The sequence below is a fragment of the Phoxinus phoxinus genome (assembly GCF_949152265.1).
Source record: "Phoxinus phoxinus genome assembly, chromosome: 24".
Classification (NCBI taxonomy): domain Eukaryota; kingdom Metazoa; phylum Chordata; class Actinopteri; order Cypriniformes; family Leuciscidae; genus Phoxinus; species Phoxinus phoxinus.
Window position 1 is genome coordinate 22,668,443 of NC_136899.1, and position 23,068 is coordinate 22,691,510.

The 23,068-nt window shown below is 40.3% G+C and overlaps 1 protein-coding gene across 3 annotated transcripts; it reads left to right on the plus strand.

The window, feature by feature from the left end:
- Positions 1-551: 551 nt before the first annotated feature.
- agtr1b (angiotensin II receptor, type 1b) lies at positions 552-22,765 on the plus strand. Of its 3 annotated transcripts, none has more exons than XM_079602727.1 (3): positions 552-688; positions 18,702-18,776; positions 21,222-22,692. In XM_079602727.1, exon 3 carries the CDS (start codon positions 21,328-21,330, stop codon positions 22,405-22,407), a length of 1,080 nt encoding a protein of 359 aa, XP_079458853.1. In that variant the 5' UTR covers positions 552-688; positions 18,702-18,776; positions 21,222-21,327; the 3' UTR covers positions 22,408-22,692. The 3 variants fall into 3 exon arrangements, with proteins under 3 accessions (XP_079458853.1, XP_079458855.1, XP_079458854.1); XM_079602728.1 differs by having other exon boundaries at positions 573-688; positions 18,702-18,772; positions 21,222-22,765; XM_079602729.1 differs by lacking the exon at positions 18,702-18,776 and having other exon boundaries at positions 566-688; positions 21,222-22,686.
- Positions 22,766-23,068: the final 303 nt, after the last annotated feature.

Consider the following 23,068-nt stretch of genomic DNA (forward strand, 5'->3'; position numbering starts at 1 on the left):
GAAACGGATCAGGTCACCTGACCTCACAGGTCAGTCCATAAAGCTTTCTCAAAAACAAGTTCTCCATGTTCTTTCTCATGTCTGCGCGCTGCCGGCTCCAACCTATCCACCCAGACCTCTGCTTCCCTACTTTGTTTTCCTTTCCTATCCTTCTCAGTCTCAGATGTCAGACCTCTGAGCAGCAACCCCTCCAGTTACACCGAGTACGTCAAGTGGTGTGCGACGCAACCAGTGACGTAACGGCCACATAGTGCAGTGTTTGTACTCACACATATTTTGATTTGACTGACAGCAAAGTGGAATGGACAAGTCACATTTGATCGTGAATGATTTAAGAGGAACAGGAGACAACCAATTTCCTCTTCATCTCCAATGTCTGACGTTGGAGACAGTGCTATTAATATATCTTTGGGGGAGGCCAATTAGAGTTGTCATGATTTGCCTTTGCACAGTTCATGGCATGGGAGGATGGAGTGAAATAACTGACCACTCAGATAGGAGGAGCGTTAATGTCGAGTGGGTGTATGCTGGGGGTGGTGGTCTTCACAAACATATACTGTGGAAATACAGACATGAGACATTTTTTCATCAATGGGGGGTACGTGGGTTGTGTTTGTACATCTGACTAGTCTTGTTTGTGCAGTTCAGTAACAGGGCACTGGTCTGCAGTTCTTATCCACTTCATCAGGTAGGACACTTTCTGATTTCTAAATATAATACTTAAATGTCATTTTGAACAAGCCAAATGCACTTAAGGCTAACCCTGTTTATTGAGAATGAATACCTTTCCATGAGTTTGGATAGTAAACTGAAAACAGAATTGAAATTCACAAACATGCAGCACAGATATAAAATCCTGATTTAGATGCAGTATTTTGAATCATGTATATTTGTAATGAAAAAGCAAAAATCACTATCATTGGTGCTTATAGAGTTTGCCCTTAAATTTAAATATATATTAATTTATTAAAAATATTAAAATGGAAGTGCCTGATTTCTTTCTGCAACAGACATGAATGATACCTTGAACTTTGCAGCTTGTTGAAGAGAAGTGTGCTATTATTTGTGGTTGTGTTTTTCACCTGTTGAATGATAATATGACCTGGGGCTGGACCCTTTTACTTGGGCCAGTTAGCAACCACTTAAAACACCTTATAAACAGAGTTTATACACCTTAGAAACCCCACAGAACATGATAACCCCATAGCAATGCACTACAAACTTCTGAGAATGGCAATGGCAACCATCCAGTAGATGCTAGCAGCATGGCACTAAGTTTTGCATGAGCAAACACCACTCATGTTTTCTTTTGCATATGTAAAAATCTGCTAATTTAATATTGACAGCAATAAATTGTATAGTAGCTATATGGAGTAATTTTGTATATTTAACACCAGCAAGACTGCATTCAGAAAAAGTCATGCTGATTGATTCCTTTGGAAATTTGTATGGGTGTGATGGTTAAAAAATGAAGTTATTTTAGCAAAAGCCTGTTATGACAGTCATAGTACTTTTAGCCTGGTGCATTCTTCCCATCATTCTGCACATACAGCAAAGGCATGGTATGGCTCATTTAAGAAGACTGTCATTAACACTCACATTTACCTTGCTATCTAAATGAAGACTACCATTGTAGATTTTGTTGCCACTCCGGTCATGTACACATATACAGAGGAACACAATGTTGTTTGTACAACAAAATGACTGTCTGCACAGGCATGATCTAGATGTGTTATATTGCTTTACTGAAACAATAAACTCAAAACAAAAAATATACAGTAGTGTTCACTGTGAATAATAAAAGCATGCTTATGTCACGAGGTGACGAAAGCGAAGCGGAACCGAGTTCCCGCTGGAATTATGTTCCGCCCGGACCGGTGTTACGGTAACACCGGCCCACTTCCGGGTTGCGCGTTATGTCACCATAACAACCCTGATTTGACCGATTGACATCTGGTGCGGAGGATGTGATGTGGCGATCTGCGAGAGGACTATGGAGGTGGGGCAGCTCTATAAAGAGGAAGTACAGAGGCCATGGAAGGAGGGAAGGAAGCAGAGAAAGAAGAGGAGAGGAGAAGGGGGTGCGGACGATTCTTCCTGTGTGCTCTCCCCTCGGAGGGGGGTGGACTCCTCCTGTGTGTTCTCCCTCCGCGTTGTGTGGTTGTTTCTTTGTCTTCTCCCGGCGATCTGGTGTGGTTCTCTCCCGTTGGGAAATGTTTGTGGAGTGTTGCAGCTGAAGGACCATCGTGAAAGAAGAGGAGTGTTGCTTGTGGGATCCGAGGGCAGTTTGAAGAGTGGAATTCGTCGTCTGGACTGGGAAAGAGTGAGATGAGTGATTGACAAATTGAATCTCATAAACGCATGTTTTCTACACTAAATTGGATACTGGTTTGAAGTGCTTGGATCACGTTGTATACATCGCACTGAGTGAAATATACTGATTCCTTGTCGATCTCTAGCCTCCCCCTCGGCCATTGAAACCAGCGAAGTGAAGCCCGCTTGTAGTGGTGAGGAAATTATTCACAGCATCTGTCCCAACTCTGACTATCATCGGCTCTTCAGATCGAGACCTCTGGGTGAGTGTTGGCCTTACTTTGCACTTGAAGAGTGGATTTGTAGTGCTGAAATTGACGTTTCCCATCACGTTGCATGTTTGGAATTGGACTGTCGTGTGTGTGTGGAAGATTTACCTTTTATCGCCGTGCACTCCCCATGTGTTATGCTGGTCTACCGTCCATCATAAGAGTCTAGCAAGATCGATTGCAGTCACCTGTTGGATGTCAGAAGGAAAAGCCCCCGTGCGCACACTACACGTGAGAACTGGTTACCTCTGCTTGAAGTTTGTATGCCGTCTGTCCCAGTGAAAGCCCGGCTCAGCTTGTGACTCTGTCCCCTGCCACACACGTGAGAACTGTTTACCTCTGCTTGAAGCTTGAATGCTGTCTGTCCCAGTGAAAGCCCTGTTCAGCTATGGACTCTGTCTCCTGCCACCCATGTGAGAGCTATTCACCTCTATTTGAAGCGTTGATTCTGTCTGGGCCAGCCAAAGCCCCGCTCCGCTTGCGACTTGAGTCTGCCGTAGCCTGAAACCCACCTGTATGGTGCGAAGTGCCCGCCCTTTACAACTCCTGTGAGCCCTGATCCACCTACTCACCTGCGATACTCACCTGTGATACTCACCTGTTCAGTGAGTTGGCACCAGCGCCAGAAGGAAGTAAGCCTGACTCATTTACTCACCTGCGATACCCGCCTGTTCAGTACCTACCACTGCGAGTTGGCACCAGCGCCAGAAGGAAGTGAGCCTGACCCCCCACTTGCCTTGGATTCCTGGGAAGAAGAAAGAAGAGGAATTTTAGATTAGGATTTTCAAATTGTTTTTATATTTAATAAAGCCTGTCATTCTTTTTATTCCTGTCTCCTGCCTCCTCCTTTGACGCGCTCCTCGGGGTGATCCTGGTCTAGGGGTGGGTGCAGTCTGGCTTGGCCCACCTCGACCTGTGACATAATTTGGCGTAGTCGGCAGGGTTCACCTTGAGTTGAGCGATCAGAGGTTGAGATGGCGGAGGAGGAAGAGCCTGGAGTTCGGCGACCTGTCATGCCGATTTTCATGGGTTCCCCGGGGGCTCCGAAGTATGGAGGCCCGGGATCTGAAATGAGCTTGTCGATGTGGAAGATCCAGGTGGAGTACTTGGCAGGGCTCCAAGGTCTGAGTGCCCTGCAGAAGGTTCAGTTTGTTTTAAACTCCAAGGGAAAAGGAAGTGAGTGATCGGTGGGAGCCACGCCCTATTGACGTCCAACGACAGCCACATCCCGAACAGCCTGTACACGCCATTCGTCCAGAGGAGAGAGATGGTCCTGAACGAGTGTTGCACCGAAATTTGATTCACCCATGTTCTAACTACCCGCAACTAGTAGCAGACGAGCCTATGGCCGTAGCAGCACAAATGCCCTCGTTGGTAGGGTGGGCAGTGGTCCCAAGGGGATTGGGCTTAGAGCCCCGTTAAGTCGAACCGGCCTCGCCACTGAGGCGGTTCCAGCGAGACAACCGAGGCCCGCCCCCAGCGAGGTATGAAGACTGAGTCACTGGATCCTGTTCTAGGGACTAGAACAGTTTGGCAGGGGGGTATGTCACGAGGTGACGAAAGCGAAGCGGAACCGAGTTCCCGCTGGAATTATGTTCCGCCCGGACCGGTGTTACGGTAACACCGGCCCACTTCCGGGTTGCGCGTTATGTCACCATAACAACCCTGATTTGACCGATTGACATCTGGTGCGGAGGATGTGATGTGGCGATCTGCGAGAGGACTATGGAGGTGGGGCAGCTCTATAAAGAGGAAGTACAGAGGCCATGGAAGGAGGGAAGGAAGCAGAGAAAGAAGAGGAGAGGAGAAGGGGGTGCGGACGATTCTTCCTGTGTGCTCTCCCCTCGGAGGGGGGTGGACTCCTCCTGTGTGTTCTCCCTCCGCGTTGTGTGGTTGTTTCTTTGTCTTCTCCCGGCGATCTGGTGTGGTTCTCTCCCGTTGGGAAATGTTTGTGGAGTGTTGCAGCTGAAGGACCATCGTGAAAGAAGAGGAGTGTTGCTTGTGGGATCCGAGGGCAGTTTGAAGAGTGGAATTCGTCGTCTGGACTGGGAAAGAGTGAGATGAGTGATTGACAAATTGAATCTCATAAACGCATGTTTTCTACACTAAATTGGATACTGGTTTGAAGTGCTTGGATCACGTTGTATACATCGCACTGAGTGAAATATACTGATTCCTTGTCGATCTCTAGCCTCCCCCTCGGCCATTGAAACCAGCGAAGTGAAGCCCGCTTGTAGTGGTGAGGAAATTATTCACAGCATCTGTCCCAACTCTGACTATCATCGGCTCTTCAGATCGAGACCTCTGGGTGAGTGTTGGCCTTACTTTGCACTTGAAGAGTGGATTTGTAGTGCTGAAATTGACGTTTCCCATCACGTTGCATGTTTGGAATTGGACTGTCGTGTGTGTGTGGAAGATTTACCTTTTATCGCCGTGCACTCCCCATGTGTTATGCTGGTCTACCGTCCATCATAAGAGTCTAGCAAGATCGATTGCAGTCACCTGTTGGATGTCAGAAGGAAAAGCCCCCGTGCGCACACTACACGTGAGAACTGGTTACCTCTGCTTGAAGTTTGTATGCCGTCTGTCCCAGTGAAAGCCCGGCTCAGCTTGTGACTCTGTCCCCTGCCACACACGTGAGAACTGTTTACCTCTGCTTGAAGCTTGAATGCTGTCTGTCCCAGTGAAAGCCCTGTTCAGCTATGGACTCTGTCTCCTGCCACCCATGTGAGAGCTATTCACCTCTATTTGAAGCGTTGATTCTGTCTGGGCCAGCCAAAGCCCCGCTCCGCTTGCGACTTGAGTCTGCCGTAGCCTGAAACCCACCTGTATGGTGCGAAGTGCCCGCCCTTTACAACTCCTGTGAGCCCTGATCCACCTACTCACCTGCGATACTCACCTGTGATACTCACCTGTTCAGTGAGTTGGCACCAGCGCCAGAAGGAAGTAAGCCTGACTCATTTACTCACCTGCGATACCCGCCTGTTCAGTACCTACCACTGCGAGTTGGCACCAGCGCCAGAAGGAAGTGAGCCTGACCCCCCACTTGCCTTGGATTCCTGGGAAGAAGAAAGAAGAGGAATTTTAGATTAGGATTTTCAAATTGTTTTTATATTTAATAAAGCCTGTCATTCTTTTTATTCCTGTCTCCTGCCTCCTCCTTTGACGCGCTCCTCGGGGTGATCCTGGTCTAGGGGTGGGTGCAGTCTGGCTTGGCCCACCTCGACCTGTGACACTTAGTATAATGTTATATGTTAGCATGTTGCTAAGCTAATGGCATGATCCTTTAATAGGTATACAAATAGGACCAGAGCCATTTTAAAGTGCAATTGGACAGCAACAAAGTGACCTGAACTCGTTCATTTTAATGAGAGCTGGAGACTGGCTCATTTACAATCATGTCACATTGCTTCCTGTCTGCTCTGAAAATCCCACATTTCTGTTAAAAGTCCAGTGTTTGTATCCAAATATGCCCACTTCCCTCTTATACCGTAAGCGAAAAACAGTAGGCTATCTGAAAAGTGTCAAAAATGAATCTCAAAAATGAATTCACAGTATTAATTTAACAGTAGGCCTAGATGTAAAGTTCCTGGATCACGTACTTCTGCCGAGATTCTGAAGTGCGTATACGATGGACACTTTACTATACCATGAGGCCATGGGAGAGGATTTTTGAATGACAATGAAGTGATGCTGGTGACAAAATATTGTAAAGGTTTTGGTTTCCCCAAGATTTTTTCCACATTCATGTTCATAGGATATTTACTTACATGACTGGAAATAGCTCACTGGGGGCATTTCCAAGATGGCCGCCAATTGAACCTACTTCGGTTGCGTCTGAAACAGCATATTCTCTTGAGTAGGTATAGTGAGTACTAGAGTGCAGATCGGGCCGATTCCAAATATTTCTGTCCGAGCCCGGCCCGCGTCCGGCAGAGCAGTAACCGAACCCGACCCGAGCCCGACAGGCATAAAGATATTTATGTCCGAGACCGGCAGTTAAAATCACATTTTTTTCTCATACTAATGACACATGTACGTTTGTTTGTGTGGAAAGCCCGCTTTTATTAAGCAACTGTAGGAAGGCATTCGGAAATGTCAACAGGATGAGCGCTCTTAACACAGGCGCGCATGCACGTGTTTCGTTGTCACGGCTACATAAACAAATTTCCGCACACAGGAAGACATATGTTATGGTAATATTTTATATATATTTTAATCACAAAAACTAATGTTTGCATCAAGTGAAAGCATCAGGCACATTGGCTACCTAATAATCTGTTTTAAATTTAAAATGTTCAATGCCTTATCGCGCTGATGTGACCGAGCCCGACCCGAGCCCGAACATAATTTCTAAATATTTGTCCGAACCCGGGTCCCGTCGGCCTCGGGTCGGGTATCCATCCTCTAGTGAGTACTCACTTTGAGACTGCTAAAACAAGTATGTTCTATCTATATAGTATGAATGTAATCTGGACACTACTACATAAACCATGTTGTCATTATCATGTGACCTACCGGCATCAGTTGCACCTCTTTAGTGCCATTCACAAATCATCTCCCGTGGCCTCGTGGGATAGTACATTTCCTATGCACACTTCAGAATTTTAGGTAAAATAGTAGGTCATCCAGGTACTGTGTATTCAGACATACTTCTTTGGGCACATAATGTTTTTTTTTTCCCTATATAGTAGGGAAGTATGCGATTTTGGATGCAGCCTTTGGTAACAGACACAAATGCTGATATTGATAAAATACTTCTATATTTGTTACACTTATTTATTAAGAAACTATAATTTTTAGTATTGAGATTTCCCTTGACATACTTTTAAAAAGAGTACTAATTGCAGAAATAATATACTTAAAACAAAATTATTAAGCGCAAACTGAATGTAATGTTTTCATAAAATAAATTGCATGTTAATTGCAATTAAATGAAAATGTATTATAATTTAAATACAATTTAAATGATTTTAAGAACATCTTTGTAATTTAATAATTGCTTCTATTATCTTTGAAATATGGTTAACATGTACAGCAGAATATACTGTCAATTTATGGTAAAAACAAAACATGTATTTAAATATATTTGTAATTAGACACTTGTAATGAATTAAGTTGCAATTTAGTACATTTAAAATATCTTAACTTTAAATGTAATGTCAAATAACACACCTCAGTTAAAATGAGGACACAAAGTACGTGCTTTAGTATGTTAGTAACACATCAAATACTTTTTTTAAAGTATGATAAAAGTGTATTAAAACAACAATTTAACATGTACTTAAAACTTTTAAGTTGACCTAATAAAGTGCACTTTTTAAGAAACAGTCATAAAAGTGCAGGCTGCTCTCTTTAAGTACACCAAAGTGGCCTTTTATTTCATTAATCTACAAGTACATTTTTTTTATATACTTTTAAGATTACACTGCAAGTGCACAATTAAGTGCACTTATTTTTCACAAGGGTTCACAAGTGGGATTTCCTCCTCCACAAATGATACATGTGATGCCACCTTTAAATCTGGCAGCATAATAACGCTGTCTACCTTTTGGGACAGCCTCGGGAACACAGCCAAAATGCTCCCTCTGCATGCAACTCTTTTGGAGTGATTGTGTAAAATCTTGTTGTTAAAAACATTAACATCTCTTGAGCTCAGACAAAGCCAATGTTTTATTGAGCTGCAGTCTTCAGGCTGACTAATATTTGTTGTCCACAACTCCCATGGTGGCAGCTTGCATCTATCTGATGAGAACTTAAACACGATAACAGAAGCTAAATTACTGCATTGGGCTTTTATTGTGCTCTGCTAAACAAAATGTCCGACAGATGTCCGTGTCATTCCATCTGCTGTTAGGCCTAATTCAAACAGCCGTTTGCTTTAAAAGCCCAGTCAACAGAAATATATAAAGCCCATCTCTGCTGTCCCAGCGGGTAAGGAGAGATAATTGTTTTTTTAGTGGCCACACTTGTGCTGGTGAGGTAAATGTCCTCCTCTCCAAAGTGAGAGAAGAGCAGACTGAGTAAATCTTTAACTAGATCAGTGATGATTTTAGTGGCCAGTCTAACACTCTACCAGATGGTGGTGCTCACGCTACACTTCTGATTATACAGAGTGTTTGAGATTTCTATAGGCTCCACTTTTGACAATTCTTGTGTAAGACTGCCCTTGTGTAACTTCTTTCCGTTATGTTATCATGGACACACCTAGACTAAACATGAACTAGGCCTTGGAGACACACACACACACACACACACACACACACACACACACACACACACACACACACACACACACACACCAAAACCAGTGAAATATCAACTATTTGATAACTCTAACTTTGATAAGTTATTGTCATATTTTATTACTATTTTCTAAACTATAGCAAATAAACTGTAATAATGTGAGAAATGTTGAAGGTGTCAGAATACATTTTGGTGTTTTGTTTACGTTTGGTGTGTGTGTATATGTATATGTATATACGGCAGCAATTTTCAGGGTTCATGGGCATCAATAAAAATGAGTGAGTGAGGAGAGGCGGGTTTGTGTGTAACTCGCTTTCCGAGAGATTAGAGAGCGAGAACGCTGGTATCCTATATCTATTCTGCGGAAGAGTTTCCGATATTTCAGTGTCGATGTGTATAGAAAAAAAAATCCTTATTTTTGACAACAGATTGCACTTCGACCGACGGTGGCAGCGTTTTTCAGGATGCAAATGTCCTCGTAGTAAATCTAAGCACCGTGGACAAAGACACTGCGTGCCAATTTCCAAGTCAATCGGACTGACTGCTGCGTAGCCATTACGGCGTAGCCGTATAGCCATTTTCATGTTTTTATAGCCTCACCAAGTGGCCAGTACCAATTCATTTTTCATGCGACCACAAAGTATACTTTAGTAGGCTATAATTGATTGTGCTAAAGTGGAACTATATACTTTAGGTACACTTTAAATATTTTACATTTAAAGACTGGTATTAAACAGAGATCATACTATTCTTACTAATAGTGATCTTTAAATACGTTTTAAGGCTTAATATTAATGTCCATTGTGCAATTAAGTATAAAGTTGAATTATAATTATATCAGTAAGTCTTAATCGATATGTCAGTAAATATAGTACTGTAATGAATTAGTAGTAGCATAAACATTATTTAGTAAATTTGTAAATACATGTTGGTATAGGTTTTTTTCACTAGGGTCGTTTGGTTCCAATCCGGCAAAAACCTAGAACTAGTTTGCAAAAGTTGGTCTTGAGCGAGGATTCTAACGATAAAAGACACTTGAGGATTTATGAGCCACACACTGATCGCTGTAGCGCCACCATCAGGCCGATTGGGGCGAGCTTTGGTGACGTAGACGGGGTGGGTATCGTCCCTTAAGTTTCAATTCTCTCCGACTTCCGGTATGGTCTGCCCGATCACTTTAAGAGGAGAATGCGGATCCTTGGAAATTCTAACAATTACAATAGGGTTTAAGCGCTACAAAAAAAAAAAAAAACTCTATATGTACAAAATACATAATGTAGCAACTGTACAGTACAATGGGGAAAACACCAAGGCTCTTCTTTACGCTAAACAGCACTTCAGAGTAAATGTCATACACTGTTAGACTTTGCCGTAATTTTACAGTTACTTACCGCAAAAAAGCCCAGTAAAATACCACTTATATTATTTACGGTTAACTACTGTAATATGCACTGCATTGTGGGTATTTTGTGTGAAATTTACAGTAACTTACTGTATATGGTAATTTACAGTACTTTACTGTTTACGCAAAAGCAGTAGTGCTACTGTAAATGAAGAAGACAGATTTCTTGAAGTGTGTAGGCTTCTTTTGACAAGGCCTGCCTCTCTGCAGTATATATGAATTGGCATATATGCAAAGCACTATACAGGAAAAAAAAAAAATAATTAAAAAAAAAAATATGAAAAAAAAAAATTTATCAATACATTAATAAATTAAAAAAGGATTTTAAATACAGAAATGTCGGCCCTCTGAAAAGTATAATCATGCATAGTTATATACTAAATATATTAGTTTCACCTTTTAATTTGAATTACTGAAATACATGAACTTTTGCACAATATATATATATATATATATATATATATATTATATATATATATATATATTAATATATATATTAATATATATATATATATATATATATATATATATATATATATATATATATATATATATATATTAATATAGTTGCCTAACTTGCCTAATCATTGCCTTATAATTCGCGGGATGACTGCACTTGTGTTCATTGTGTACACAACGTGTATTAGGCTACTCATAGGGCTATGCATATTGTATTAATGTGTTAGGCCTATTAAAATGTCATATAAAAATGTTTTATAGTTTTTTCCCCTGTGTTCTGCAGATGAAAATCATGAATCTGCATTCTCAATAAGCAATGCACACGCTGGATGTTTAAAAGTTAAATAAAAAACACGTGGATGGAAGGATTTATTTTAATCCTATATAAATAAGTCATTTTTATATTAGAATTTTCTCAAAAAACTGGTTCCCATACATAGACATTAGACCTTATTTTTTATAATTTTATAAAATTACTATTTTAATTGTTGCTCGCGTGCAAAGCCCGCGCAACAGCCTCGCAGAATGTAAACAGAGGTTTGTGTGTCAAGCGCGCGCTTATCAGACGTCCCTGCTGAGAGTGGATCGCCACAGACGCCAGCTGTGAGTTTTTCTGAGGTAAGTAGGCTAATTTAACTGAACAAATTTATTTTATGTTACTTTTACAGCGTAAACTATTACCAATATCAATTAAATATAGCTAAATGTATGAAGAAAGTTAATAATAAAATCTAATAGGCTATTATAACTAAAAGGACAGTCTGAAGGAACTTAGTTTTCCTCAAAAACTGCCGCTTTCATATCCCATTATGTCTGCCTTTTCCAGTCGATGGACCCAATCTAGTATTTACACAAACAATGGTTTTCCGTAATTTTTATGACCAGTTAAGGCATATTTTACTCGTCATTTAAAAAAATACCGTTAATGTGTGTGACGTTAGGCTATTTTGAAGTTACCTAGCGCGTTTTTTTCAAAGGCACTCTCTCGCGCTCTCGCTCCTGGCCGATTCTATGGGAGTGCTATGCACCCTCAAACGCAAGCAAGAGCACCCTCAATTGATACTGTAATAATATTTTGGCGCAACAGATTTGCCAAACGCCCCAGTGTATATTTGTGCTTATTTGTGTTCACGCTCTGGAGAACGGAAAATTAATCCATTTACAACGGGTTTTGCAGCGGTGAGCAGCAGTAGCCAATCACAGATTACCGGTAGTAGTTGGTCTCTTGTCGATTTATGCAGGCTCGCGAATTTCGGGCTCGCGAACAAATGTCCTCTATTGAGGACAATAAAGAATGAATATGAATGTGATATGAATATGAATCCTCTCATTAACAAAGTGTAAACACGATGTAAGAGATGTATTGGACCGACAGCTGCAAACTATTTTGAAGTGACAGCTAAATTTACATAATAGTATCATACGTGCTGGATTCACTCTGCACAGGACAGACATGCTTAAAATAGTAACGCTTTTTAACGCAATATAAAGACAGGCTAATAGATTAATTGATAAATTTTCATTGCAAAATATTTTAGAAATGCTATGCTAATTATTGGTAAAACGGCCCCCCTATCCCTTCCCCCTCTCCCTCCTGCATGTTGTAGGCTAAAAAGTTATATTCTCTTCTCTCTTTTTTCAGGGTCGATTGTCATCTGATTGTGTAAGTGATCAATCTAGCAGTCATAGATCTGTGATTAATCATGTTCATAACATATAGTCATTAGCCAATAATCATCGATGAAAAAATAATGTTTCTTCTTTTTCTCTTTTGTCTGTGTCAACAGGAGCTAACTACAGCCCAAAGGCTCTTTTAAGAACCACAGCACTGAGGGTCTTTGGCTTTGTAAGTATATGTTTTGAGTAACTATCAGATGCATTATGTGATAATGGAGCCTTGCAGGCCCTACGCTTTCTTTCATTTATTCATTTAACCATATTAAATGTGTCATATTTTGGGCCCTGGTTTAACGATCTAAATGTATGATAGGGCCCTTTATGTCAAATTTATAAATTCATATAAATTGAGTTATAATAATACAACACAATCAGGAAGAATAAGTTATCAATCAAATTAAATCAGAATCAACAAAATTCATACTTCACAACACTGGAAAAAAGTTGTTTGCAACTTCCGGTTCACTGGGACTTAAATGAGCCTCAGAAGTGGCAGGAATGCATTTAAATTCTTGATAACAGTGTTATGAGATTAAAGTCAGCATTAAAATCAAGATTGACCCTGTTTACTTTGTTAGCGCATATTACTAGTCTTGTGGTGAACAATGAAACCGTGCAAGTTAATACACAGAAAAAAATAGTTTGCCGTGGTAATCTATAATCAAAGTCTGAAAAGTTACTTCCAGTCTGAAATGGCGTTCCTTTTCTGATGATGTAGGCTTGACGGCTTGGGTTGGAAAACGCTTAACCACTCCCCTCAGACCGTTACTCTGCTTTGAGCGAGAGATGGAGAGGAGGAGCGCTAAAGTAAAACCCTGCCCTCTGTTCAATATTCTGTTTCATTGGGAAATACGTCACAACACTGGAGACAAGTCGTTTGCAACTTCCGGTTCACGCGTACTTTAATGTTTTAAATAGAAGGTTTTGATTATAAAAATATAAAATTATTTAAATAATACTTTAAAGGGTTAGTTCATCCAAAATTGATAATTCTGTCAGTAATTAATCACCCTCATGTTGTTCCAACCATGTAAGTCTTTCGTTCATCTTCCGAACACAATTTAGGATATTTTTGATGAAATCTGAGAGCTGTCTCACTCCACCATAGGCTTTCAGAGGGAATGAATCTTGCTGGCCCAGAAAAGTTATTAAAGAGATCGTTAATATATTCCAAGTGACTACAGTGGCTCAATCTTAAAGGGTTAGTTCACCCAAAAATGAAAATAATGTCATTAATGACTCACCCTCATGTCGTTCTAAGCCCGTAAGACCTCCGTTCATCTTCGGAACACAGTTTAAGATATTTTAGATTTAGTCCGAGAGCTTTCTGTCCGTCCATTGAAACTGTATGTACAGTATACTGTCCATGTCCAGAAAGGTAATATAAACATCATCAAAGTAGTCCATGTGACATCAGTGGGTTAGTTAGAAGTTTTTGAAGCATCGAAAATACTTTTTGGTCCAGAAATAACACAAAATAAGACTTTATTCAGCATTGTATTCTCTCCCGGGTCTGTTGTCAATCCTTCACAGTGACGCTGATGGCGTAAGACGCTGATGACGTGTTATCTGGTGCGCCCGAGCTTCATTTATAGACTGAGGGAAACGCACGCTGTAAAAGTGTCTCATCCGCGACATGCACATTTACGCACCATTAAAAAAATTATATCCACGCAAACAATGTAGAATAGCTTGAATATAGCGTGCGTTTCCCTCAGACTGTAAACGAAGCTCGGGCGCACCAGATAACACGTCATCAGCGTCTTACGTCAGCATCGTCACTGCGGAGTCCTGAACGCAGATTGACAACAGACCCGGGAGAGAATACAATGCTGAATAAAGTCTTATTTTGTGTTATTTTTGGACCAAAAAGTATTTTCGATGCTTCAAAAACTTCTAACTAACCCACTGATGTCACATGGACTACTTTGATGATGTTTTTATTACCTTTCTGGACATGGACAGTATACTGTACATACAGTTTCAATGGACGGACAGAAAGCTCTCGGACTAAATCTAAAATATCTTAAACTGTGTTCCGAAGATGAACGGAGGTCTTACGGGCTTAGAACGACATGAGGGTGAGTCATTAATGACATTATTTTCATTTTTGGGTGAACTAACCCTTTAAGTTTATCAAGCGACGAGAATATTTTTTGTTTGCAAAAAAAACACAAAAATAACAACTTTATTCCACTATTAATTTCCTTCTCTCTGGGCCTCGAGTGAGTTCACTAGTATAACTGTGCAGCGCGTCTGTGTTAGAGGGCCGCTTTTAAAGATGACTACTGTATGTGTTAATATGAAAATGTAAGACCTGTGTTTGTTTTAAGATTCTTTTTAAGGATCAACCCTGAAGAGGTTGTGCACGGCCAAAGTTGGCACAAGTCGAAAGACAGGAGGTGTTGTAAAGAGAAAGGTGACTGCCATCAACCCCCGGGTAGCAACGTTTCTGCAGAGGCTCACCGAAATTGAGTGGAGAACATCAAATTAGGTAAGTTTATTATGCAGTGCTGGACTGGTACAAAAAATTGGCCCGGACAGGCCACCACAATCAGTGAGACACCAACACCAGTAGACAATTTTTGCAGTTCCATTAAATATCTGTCCCTGCTGTTCTCAGGGTGTCCGTGAATCCTTTAAAGGACAACTCCGGTTAAAAATGAACCTAGGGGTAATTAACACATGGTTACCGAGTAGATCGTTCTCTGGGATGCGTTTTCATGATAATCGAATGTAAAGAGTTTTATCTCTAAATACAGATTAGCTTATAACACTAGTATATGGGGCAGAGAGTAAGTTTAAGTAAATCGCTAGTTAATACCACTAACAAGGCTCAAAATAGCCTCACACTACCACGGTAGCATAATGAGGGTCCTTACATGCAAACCGAAGCATTGAGAACTTTGTAAGTGTACAAACAGTTTAATAAGAAGATATTTTATAAAGACAGTACATTACGCGTATTCAGACACAGCCATCTTGGAAAACAGTCTCGACAAGTCGAGCAACGATTGCCATGCTAAGTGATTTGAACTGTGACTTGGAATCTTCTGTTGTTTCCGGAAGAAAGCACTGAACGCAACAGAGAAAATATATAAATACAAATAATAATACAAAAATGAACAAGTCACAGTTCATATCACTTAGCACAGCGTTCGTTGCTCGACTTGTCGAGACTGTTTTCCAAGATGGCTCCTGCCTGTATACGCGTAATGTACTGTCTTTATTAAGTATCTTCTTATTAAACTGTTTGTACACTTACAAAGTTCTCAATGCTTCGGTTTGCATGTAAGGACCCTCATTATGCTACCGTGGTAGTGTGAGGCTATTTTGAGCCTTGTTAGTGGTATTAACTAGCGATTTACTTAAACTTACTCTCTGCCCCATATACTAGCGTTATAAGCTAATCTGTTTTTAGAGATAAAACTCTTTACATTCGATTATCATGAAAACGCATCCCAGAGAACGATCTACTCTGTAACCATGTGCTAATTACCCCTAGGTTTATTTTTCACCGGAGTTTTCTTTTATAGGAACACTCCACCGTTTTTTAAAATAGGGCTTATTCACCGTCTTTCCTACATTTAGATAGGTGGGCAAATGCATTTGTCTCAGTGCATGCATTGTTTTAGTTTGACAGGGTCGGCGCTTGCTTAGCTTAGCATAATGAATGGAATCCTTTGTTGCCAGCTAGCATGTACTGAGTAAAAGTCATAAAAAATAAAACACCTAATTACTACTGCGTATTCACAAGTACAAATAGCGATGCAGATTAAGACTAGGTGATTTCCAAGGCAGATATTGACTTGGGACTATATCAGAGTTCTCAAACCGGTTCCACGGAGGGCCTAGTGTATGGAGGTTTTTGGTCTTTCCCTTCAATTAGTGCCCAATTAAGACCTAGACTACCAGGTGAGGGGAGATCTTAACCAATTAGTGACCTACTCAATCAGTTTGGTTCAAGGTAAAAGAGAAAACCTGCATACACTAGGCCCTCCGTGGAACCGGTTTGAGACAACTGGACTATATCATGGTGAAGCACAGGCGAAGCACTGCTACTTGGGCGCAGAGATATCACGCAACACATGAAATCTGTCAACTTACCGGCGTGACCTGCACCGAGTATCTTCGCTTTTGGATTGTGTTGAGTTTATTTCAGTCGGCATAGGTTGGCATATTCCCCCACACTCACACCACCAGTTTGTGTTGGCTCTCATCCTCACGTCCTCAGGTTGTTGAGCGATCGCAACCTCCTCCTCCTGCTCCTCTTCTGAAAACTCTGGTTCATAGAGGTATGGTTCTGGATCTTGACTGTCTGAGAAGTCACCCTCTTCGTCTCTCACAAAATCAGCCATGTTCATCGCCATTTACTATGTCTACTGTAGGAAAAATAGCCAGCTACTATTATGTTGACTGGGATTTCATGTGTTGCGTGATATCTCTGCACTCAAGTAGCAGTGCTTCGCCTGTGCTTCACCCTAATATAGTCCCAAGTCAAAATCTGTCTAGGAAATCGCCTAGTCTTAATCTGCATCGCTATTTGTACTCGTTGTGAATACGCAGGCCACAAGAAGTAATTAGGTGTTTTTTTTATATCACTTTTACTCAGAACATGCTAGCTGGCAACAAAAGATTCCATTCATTATGCTAAGCTAAGCTAGTGGCGACCCTGCCCAACTAAAACAACGCATGCACTGAGACAAAAGTCTAAACTTAAAGGTGCTCTAAGCGATGTCACGCATTTTTTAAGCCAAACATTTTTTTGTCACATACAGCAAATATCTCCTCACTATCCGCTAGCTATCTGTCTCCTGAACACACTCTAAAAAAACGGGGTCTCTGTAGACACCCCAGGCTCCACAAACAGCAACAAAAACAAACTGGACTAACCCGCACCACAACATAACAAACAGTGTTCCAGCCAATAACCGACAAGAAGGATTTGGGGGTGGGGTTTGGGTTGTTAGTGCGCGGATGAGGAGGAGGGAGGGTCTAGCTAGCCTCCGTTTTGTTTGGCAATAGTTTGAACGTCAACAAGAAGTGACGTCACCCAGGATCGCCTAGAGAACCTTTAAGAAAGATGGTGATTAAGCTCATATTACATGTGCGGTGCTACCAAATCTGGTGCTGGTGCTACCAAATCTGGTGCTGGTGCTACAATCTGTAGAACTTGCTGTTTGAGTGTGTTATGTCCAAGGATGTATTTTTTATTTATTTATTTATTTTTTATTTTTTTCCCTTTCTCCCTGTTTCTCTCTCTCTACTTCCCATAAGCAGAAAGGAATTGCTGCCACCTGACGCCAATGATCGGGTGTAAATCTGCTGTGATTGGAGGAGAGGAAGCTTTGGGGGCAAAAGCAGCACCATTCCTCAGATCAGTTATTTATTTGTAAACTTTTGTTGTATTGTTCTTTATCATACAAATGTATATTGTTATTTTTTTGGGATTAGTAGAGAGGTGGGTGCCATTTCCTTTTGATTTAATTTCCTCTTGTTTTAGCTGAGAACTGTTAGTGTATTTTGTATTTGATTTAAGAAAAAAAAAAAAATTGCGTATTGTCATGATCTGCTTTTATTTGTTATGCATGAATTTCTCTTTTAAATGTTGCAAGTAAATTGAATGTAATTAATTGTGATAGTAAATAATAAATATGCTGATGTATGAACTCAAGTAACTTCTTTGGAATTTATTCAATTCAATAGCATTAATAGTGTAAAATAAATGAAAAATAAGTTGCAGTAAGGGTATTGTACTGTAAAATGAAACTGCGGTAAGGGCATCATACTGTAAAATTAAATTGCTGTAAGGCATCTTACTGTAAAATGAAATTGCAGTAAGGAAATCATACTGTAAAATGAAATTGCAGTAAGGAAATCATACTGTAAAATGAAATTGCAGTAAGGAAATCATACTGTAAAATGAAATTGCAGTAAGGGTATCTTACTGTAAAATGAAATTGCGGTAAGGGTATCTTACTGTAAAATGAAATTGCGGTAAGGCCATCTTACTGTAAAATAAAATTGCAGTAAGGGCTTCATACCGTAAAACACATTTACAGGTAAGCTACTGTAAAGTGGAACTTACAGTAACTTACTGGCAATAGTGCTGCCAGTAAGTTACCGCAAAAATACAATAAAATGTCTAACAGTGTATTTAATGTCATTTGGCAAACTAATGTAAAAGTAATTTCGGCCTTTTACGGTCTCCGTTTAAAGTTTCCATTTGCTGTCCATTTACTGTAAATGCTGTCTGAGGAACAATTAAGAGTAATTATTATCTAGCTGTGTCTTCACAAAATCAGTGTTCCTGTTTTGTGCTCTTGTCTTTACAGAAATATTTGTTGCGGGTATTCCATTGTATCCAGAGAAGCAGCATGAGAACACAACACAAGCACAACTGAAAGTGGGTTAGTCTTGCACATTTAGTTCATGTGTTCCCTGTACAGTCAACTTACAGACGCCTACTGTTACACTCATTTAAAAAAGAAAACAGGGCTAAATCAAACGGTGACATGTGCGGAACTGCTTTATTGCATCTTGCGGGCCTGAGGAGGAGAAATGCAGGGGTGATATTTCATTATCCTGTTACCACCCGACGTTGTGCTCTTTCTTTAGCAATGAACACCGCCACATCTGTAACTGATACGGATGGTGCTTTTACAGAAGAATGCACGCTTTTTAAAATGTCTCGCCTGTGAAACCAAAGAAACCCACGTTCACCTGACATATAAATGAAACTGCTCTAAAATGTGAGGTGTGTAAATGAAGAATTGTATGGACACATGCAGAATGATGATTCTTTCAGAATTGATTTAAATTAAACTTAAATTCCAGTTTAGTTCCTGAATTTGAACTGCGGTGAGAACTATTCAATCTTGTGGGGTTGAAATCATTGAAAAAGCATACTTTACTAAATTCTGATTTTTTGCTTTGAGATTGCAGCTGAAACCATGAAGAAAAACACGTTAAAGCGCCCCCATGTGGCAAACTGAGGCCTACATTACATGTGTGATGTGGAAAGCATTTTATTATTAAAGCGTTGGACATTTATAAACAATGTTCAACATGGATCATTTTTCCTCATTCTATCCTGGTAGCAATTTTTAAGAGCAAACAGGTTTGATTTTCTCACAGGCACTTTCCACAGCCTAGACCCCTGGTGACCTGTTTATTTAGGTGTGTGCTGATTAGAAATTCTCATGCTGAGCTCCTTTCAGCACAGTGTGTATGGAACATAACAACTCAACAATGCTCTAAAGCACCTTTCTCTCTCTCTTTCTGTCTCTTTTATCAATGAATGCTGTGGTTAGAAAAGCGTGTTTACTGCATTGAGCATTAGACTGCAGTAGTACAGTAACTTGTTGTATGAATCTAACAAATGATATGGCATTATTATACAACCCTAAAAACCAACTACCATCATAATACAACAGAATATAAATAAATATGTGATGTGCAAAATGTGGTTACTCTGTCAAATCTCAATTCCTTCATTGTGAAGTTTACATTTCCCAGTTTTTTCATACATTTTTGACATAACAGTGTATATTACAGTCTTTTCACATTTTGACCCAGTCTACTGATTGATAGTAAAGAAAAATAAACTACTTTTATGAGAAAATGGAAAAAGCAGTTTCACTAAAATGTAAATTATTATCAATGCCTTTTAAACTCCAATTCAGTTTTTTGAATTTGCATTTCAAATGTAAATGTACAGAAATTAAAATAAATTGAATTTGAAAGACATTCATACAGAAAGTGGAGGTTGTCAAGACAAACTTTGAATATTGGAACAAAGCCTGGCTTGAACGTTTTGCAAAATGTTTATAGTCCTTATGATGGATGGATGGATGGATGGATGGATGGATGGATGGATGGATGGATGGATGGATGGATGGATGGATAGCAAGACAGATAGAACGGCAACTATAATGATAGACAGAACAGATAGAACGATAGATGGATGAATGGTAAGACAGATATAACAGCAGATAGATAGATAGATAGATAGATAGATAGATAGAGATAGATAGATAGATGATAGATAGATAGATAGATAGATAGATAGATAGATAGATAGATAGATAGATAGATAGATAGATAGATATGCAGATAGATATGCAGATAGATAAGATGTATAGAATGATGGATGGATGGATGGATGGATGGATGGATGGATGGATGGATGGATGGATGGATGAATGGATGGTAAGACAGATATAACGACAAATAGAACTATAGATCGATAGGACAACGGATAGAACGATAAATTGATAGGACAATGGATAGAATGATAGATCGATTGAAAGATAGACAGACAGACAGACAGATAGATAGATAGATAGATAGATAGATAGATAGATAGATAGATAGATAGATAGATAGATAGATAGATAGATAGATAGATAGATAGATAGTTTGATACAGTATATGCAGATAGATAAGATGGATGGATGGACAGATGGATGGATGGAAGGATAGATGGATGGATGGATGGATGTATGGATGGATGGATGGATGGATAGATTCCCTGAACTTTTTTCATGTTTCCATGACTGAGAACCTTCTGATAAACACATTACAGTTTCACTGTCACCACTCATTAACTAAGAGAGCGTTTTAAAGGGGTTCCAGTTGCTCAGATGAGTGTTATTTCAAAGGGCCATGTTGAATGCTTAGTCATGAAGCATCTGTTTTTGATAGCAGAAGAAGCATGATCAGTGAGGACAGTTTTAATGTGCGGAGCTTAATAAGGGGGCGTAGCAGGAGCTCTTTCATGGCCGATGTTTACGGCCTGTGGATGTGCTAATGATGCCTCTTTCTCTGACAGTTTTCGTTGCTCTCTTTTATAGGCGTCAGGAGGCATTTACCCCAAACCTGGTGTTGGCTACTCAAGACATACCCTGTAGGTAGAGGAACCCATTCGTTGTCACACAAGCAACAATAGTGGACCGAAAAATGGAGAACAAAACCTCAGGAATGAGCGAGCGCTTCCACGTGAACTGCAGTATGTCTGGAAGACACGGCTTCATCTTCACCTTCATTCCCGTTGTCTATGGATGCAATTTTGTCATAGGGGTCATTGGTAATAGCATGGTGGTGGCTGTCATCTTCCGCTACATGAAGCTAAAAACAGTAGCTAACGTCTTTGTGCTCAATCTAGCTATATCAGACCTTACCTTCCTTATTACGCTGCCGTTGTGGGCCACTTTCACAGCCACGGGTTACCACTGGCCGTTCGGCAGCTTACTGTGCAAGGCAAGCGCAGGATTGGTCATCTTCAACCTCTACACTAGCATATTCTTCCTCACCGCTCTTAGCATTGACCGATACCTTGCTATCGTACATCCGGTGCGCTCCAGACGCCAGCGCACACTTCTCTACGCTAACCTCACGTGTGTACTCATATGGCTGTTCGCCTTGCTCCTCAGTGCACCTACAGCGCTAAGCAGGACTGTGTATGACATTGGGAACGCGACGTTGTGCGCTGTGTGGCACCACAGTGAGCAGATACACTTCTTAGTTACCCTTGGCGTGCTAAAAAGCGTTCTAGGTTTTCTTGTGCCGTTCGTTGTCATAATCACCTGCTATTGCCTTATCGGTCGCGCACTACTGGACTCCAGGGGTGTGTTGAGGAAAAGCGTTCGCTCTCGGGAGGATGAAACATTACGGATGATAGCCGCTACTGTGCTAGCTTTCTTTGTTTGCTGGGCTCCTCACCAAGCTTTCCACTTCATGGAGCTGCTGGCCATGCTTGGCGTGGTGGAAAACTGCCAAACACTGGATGTTATGGACACAGCCATGCCATTTACCATCTGCATCTCCTATTTGAACAGTTGTGTAAACCCCATTCTTTATAGCTTTGTTGGACAGAACTTTCGCAAGAACCTACTGAGGTTGCTAGGCTGTGGGTGCGGACAAACTAGCAGTCACTTTAGCATTAGCACAAAGATGAATGTCCATTCCCAATGTACCTCTGGACTGCTCAATATAACGAACACCAAGAATGATTCAACACCCACTGTTAAGACATCCTAAATGGAAAAGGCATATCTGAAATTTTGTATTTATCTGTGTTTTGGGGATTTAAGGTACTACCAAAGCACAATGCTAGTTAGTTACGTTACTGTATCAGTAACTGTTATCAGTACTTATAGAGCTCAAATGTCTGTGCCTTTAACAAATATGTATTATCCTGCAGGTAGTCGCTACATATTACATAAATAGTATATTTTAGAAGAATATACTTCAGTGAAAACTGATTTTTTTTTGTTTTCGTACAGTTTATTGCATGTTATTAAGTAAAATAAAAATTATAATGTTAAAATATGGTTAAAGTGGGCTTTTGAATGTGTACTGTAAGTGTATTTATGATACATTTAAATATATTTTAATGTAATTTCTTTTGAAACTTGTAGGCTATGTTGTGTGTGTGTGTGTGTGTGTGTGTGTGTGTGTGTGTGTGTGTGTGTGTGTGTGTGTGTGTGTGTGTGTGTGTGTGTGTGTGTGTGTGTGTGTGTGTGTGTGTGTGTGTGCGTGTGTGTGTGTGTGTGTGTGTGACATATTATAAATCAAAGTGCACTTTTTAAAAGTGTACAGTAAGTGTGTTAAAAAAGTAATGGAAGTTTACCCTCTTTATACACTTAAGTGGCCTTTTATTCCATTAATATCTGAAAGTAAAATAATAATAATATTTGAA

Coding starts and splice junctions, on each gene's coding strand:
- agtr1b (XM_079602727.1), top strand. CDS start 21,328: ATGGAGAACAAAACCTCAGGAATGAGCGAGCGCTTCCACGTGAACTGC.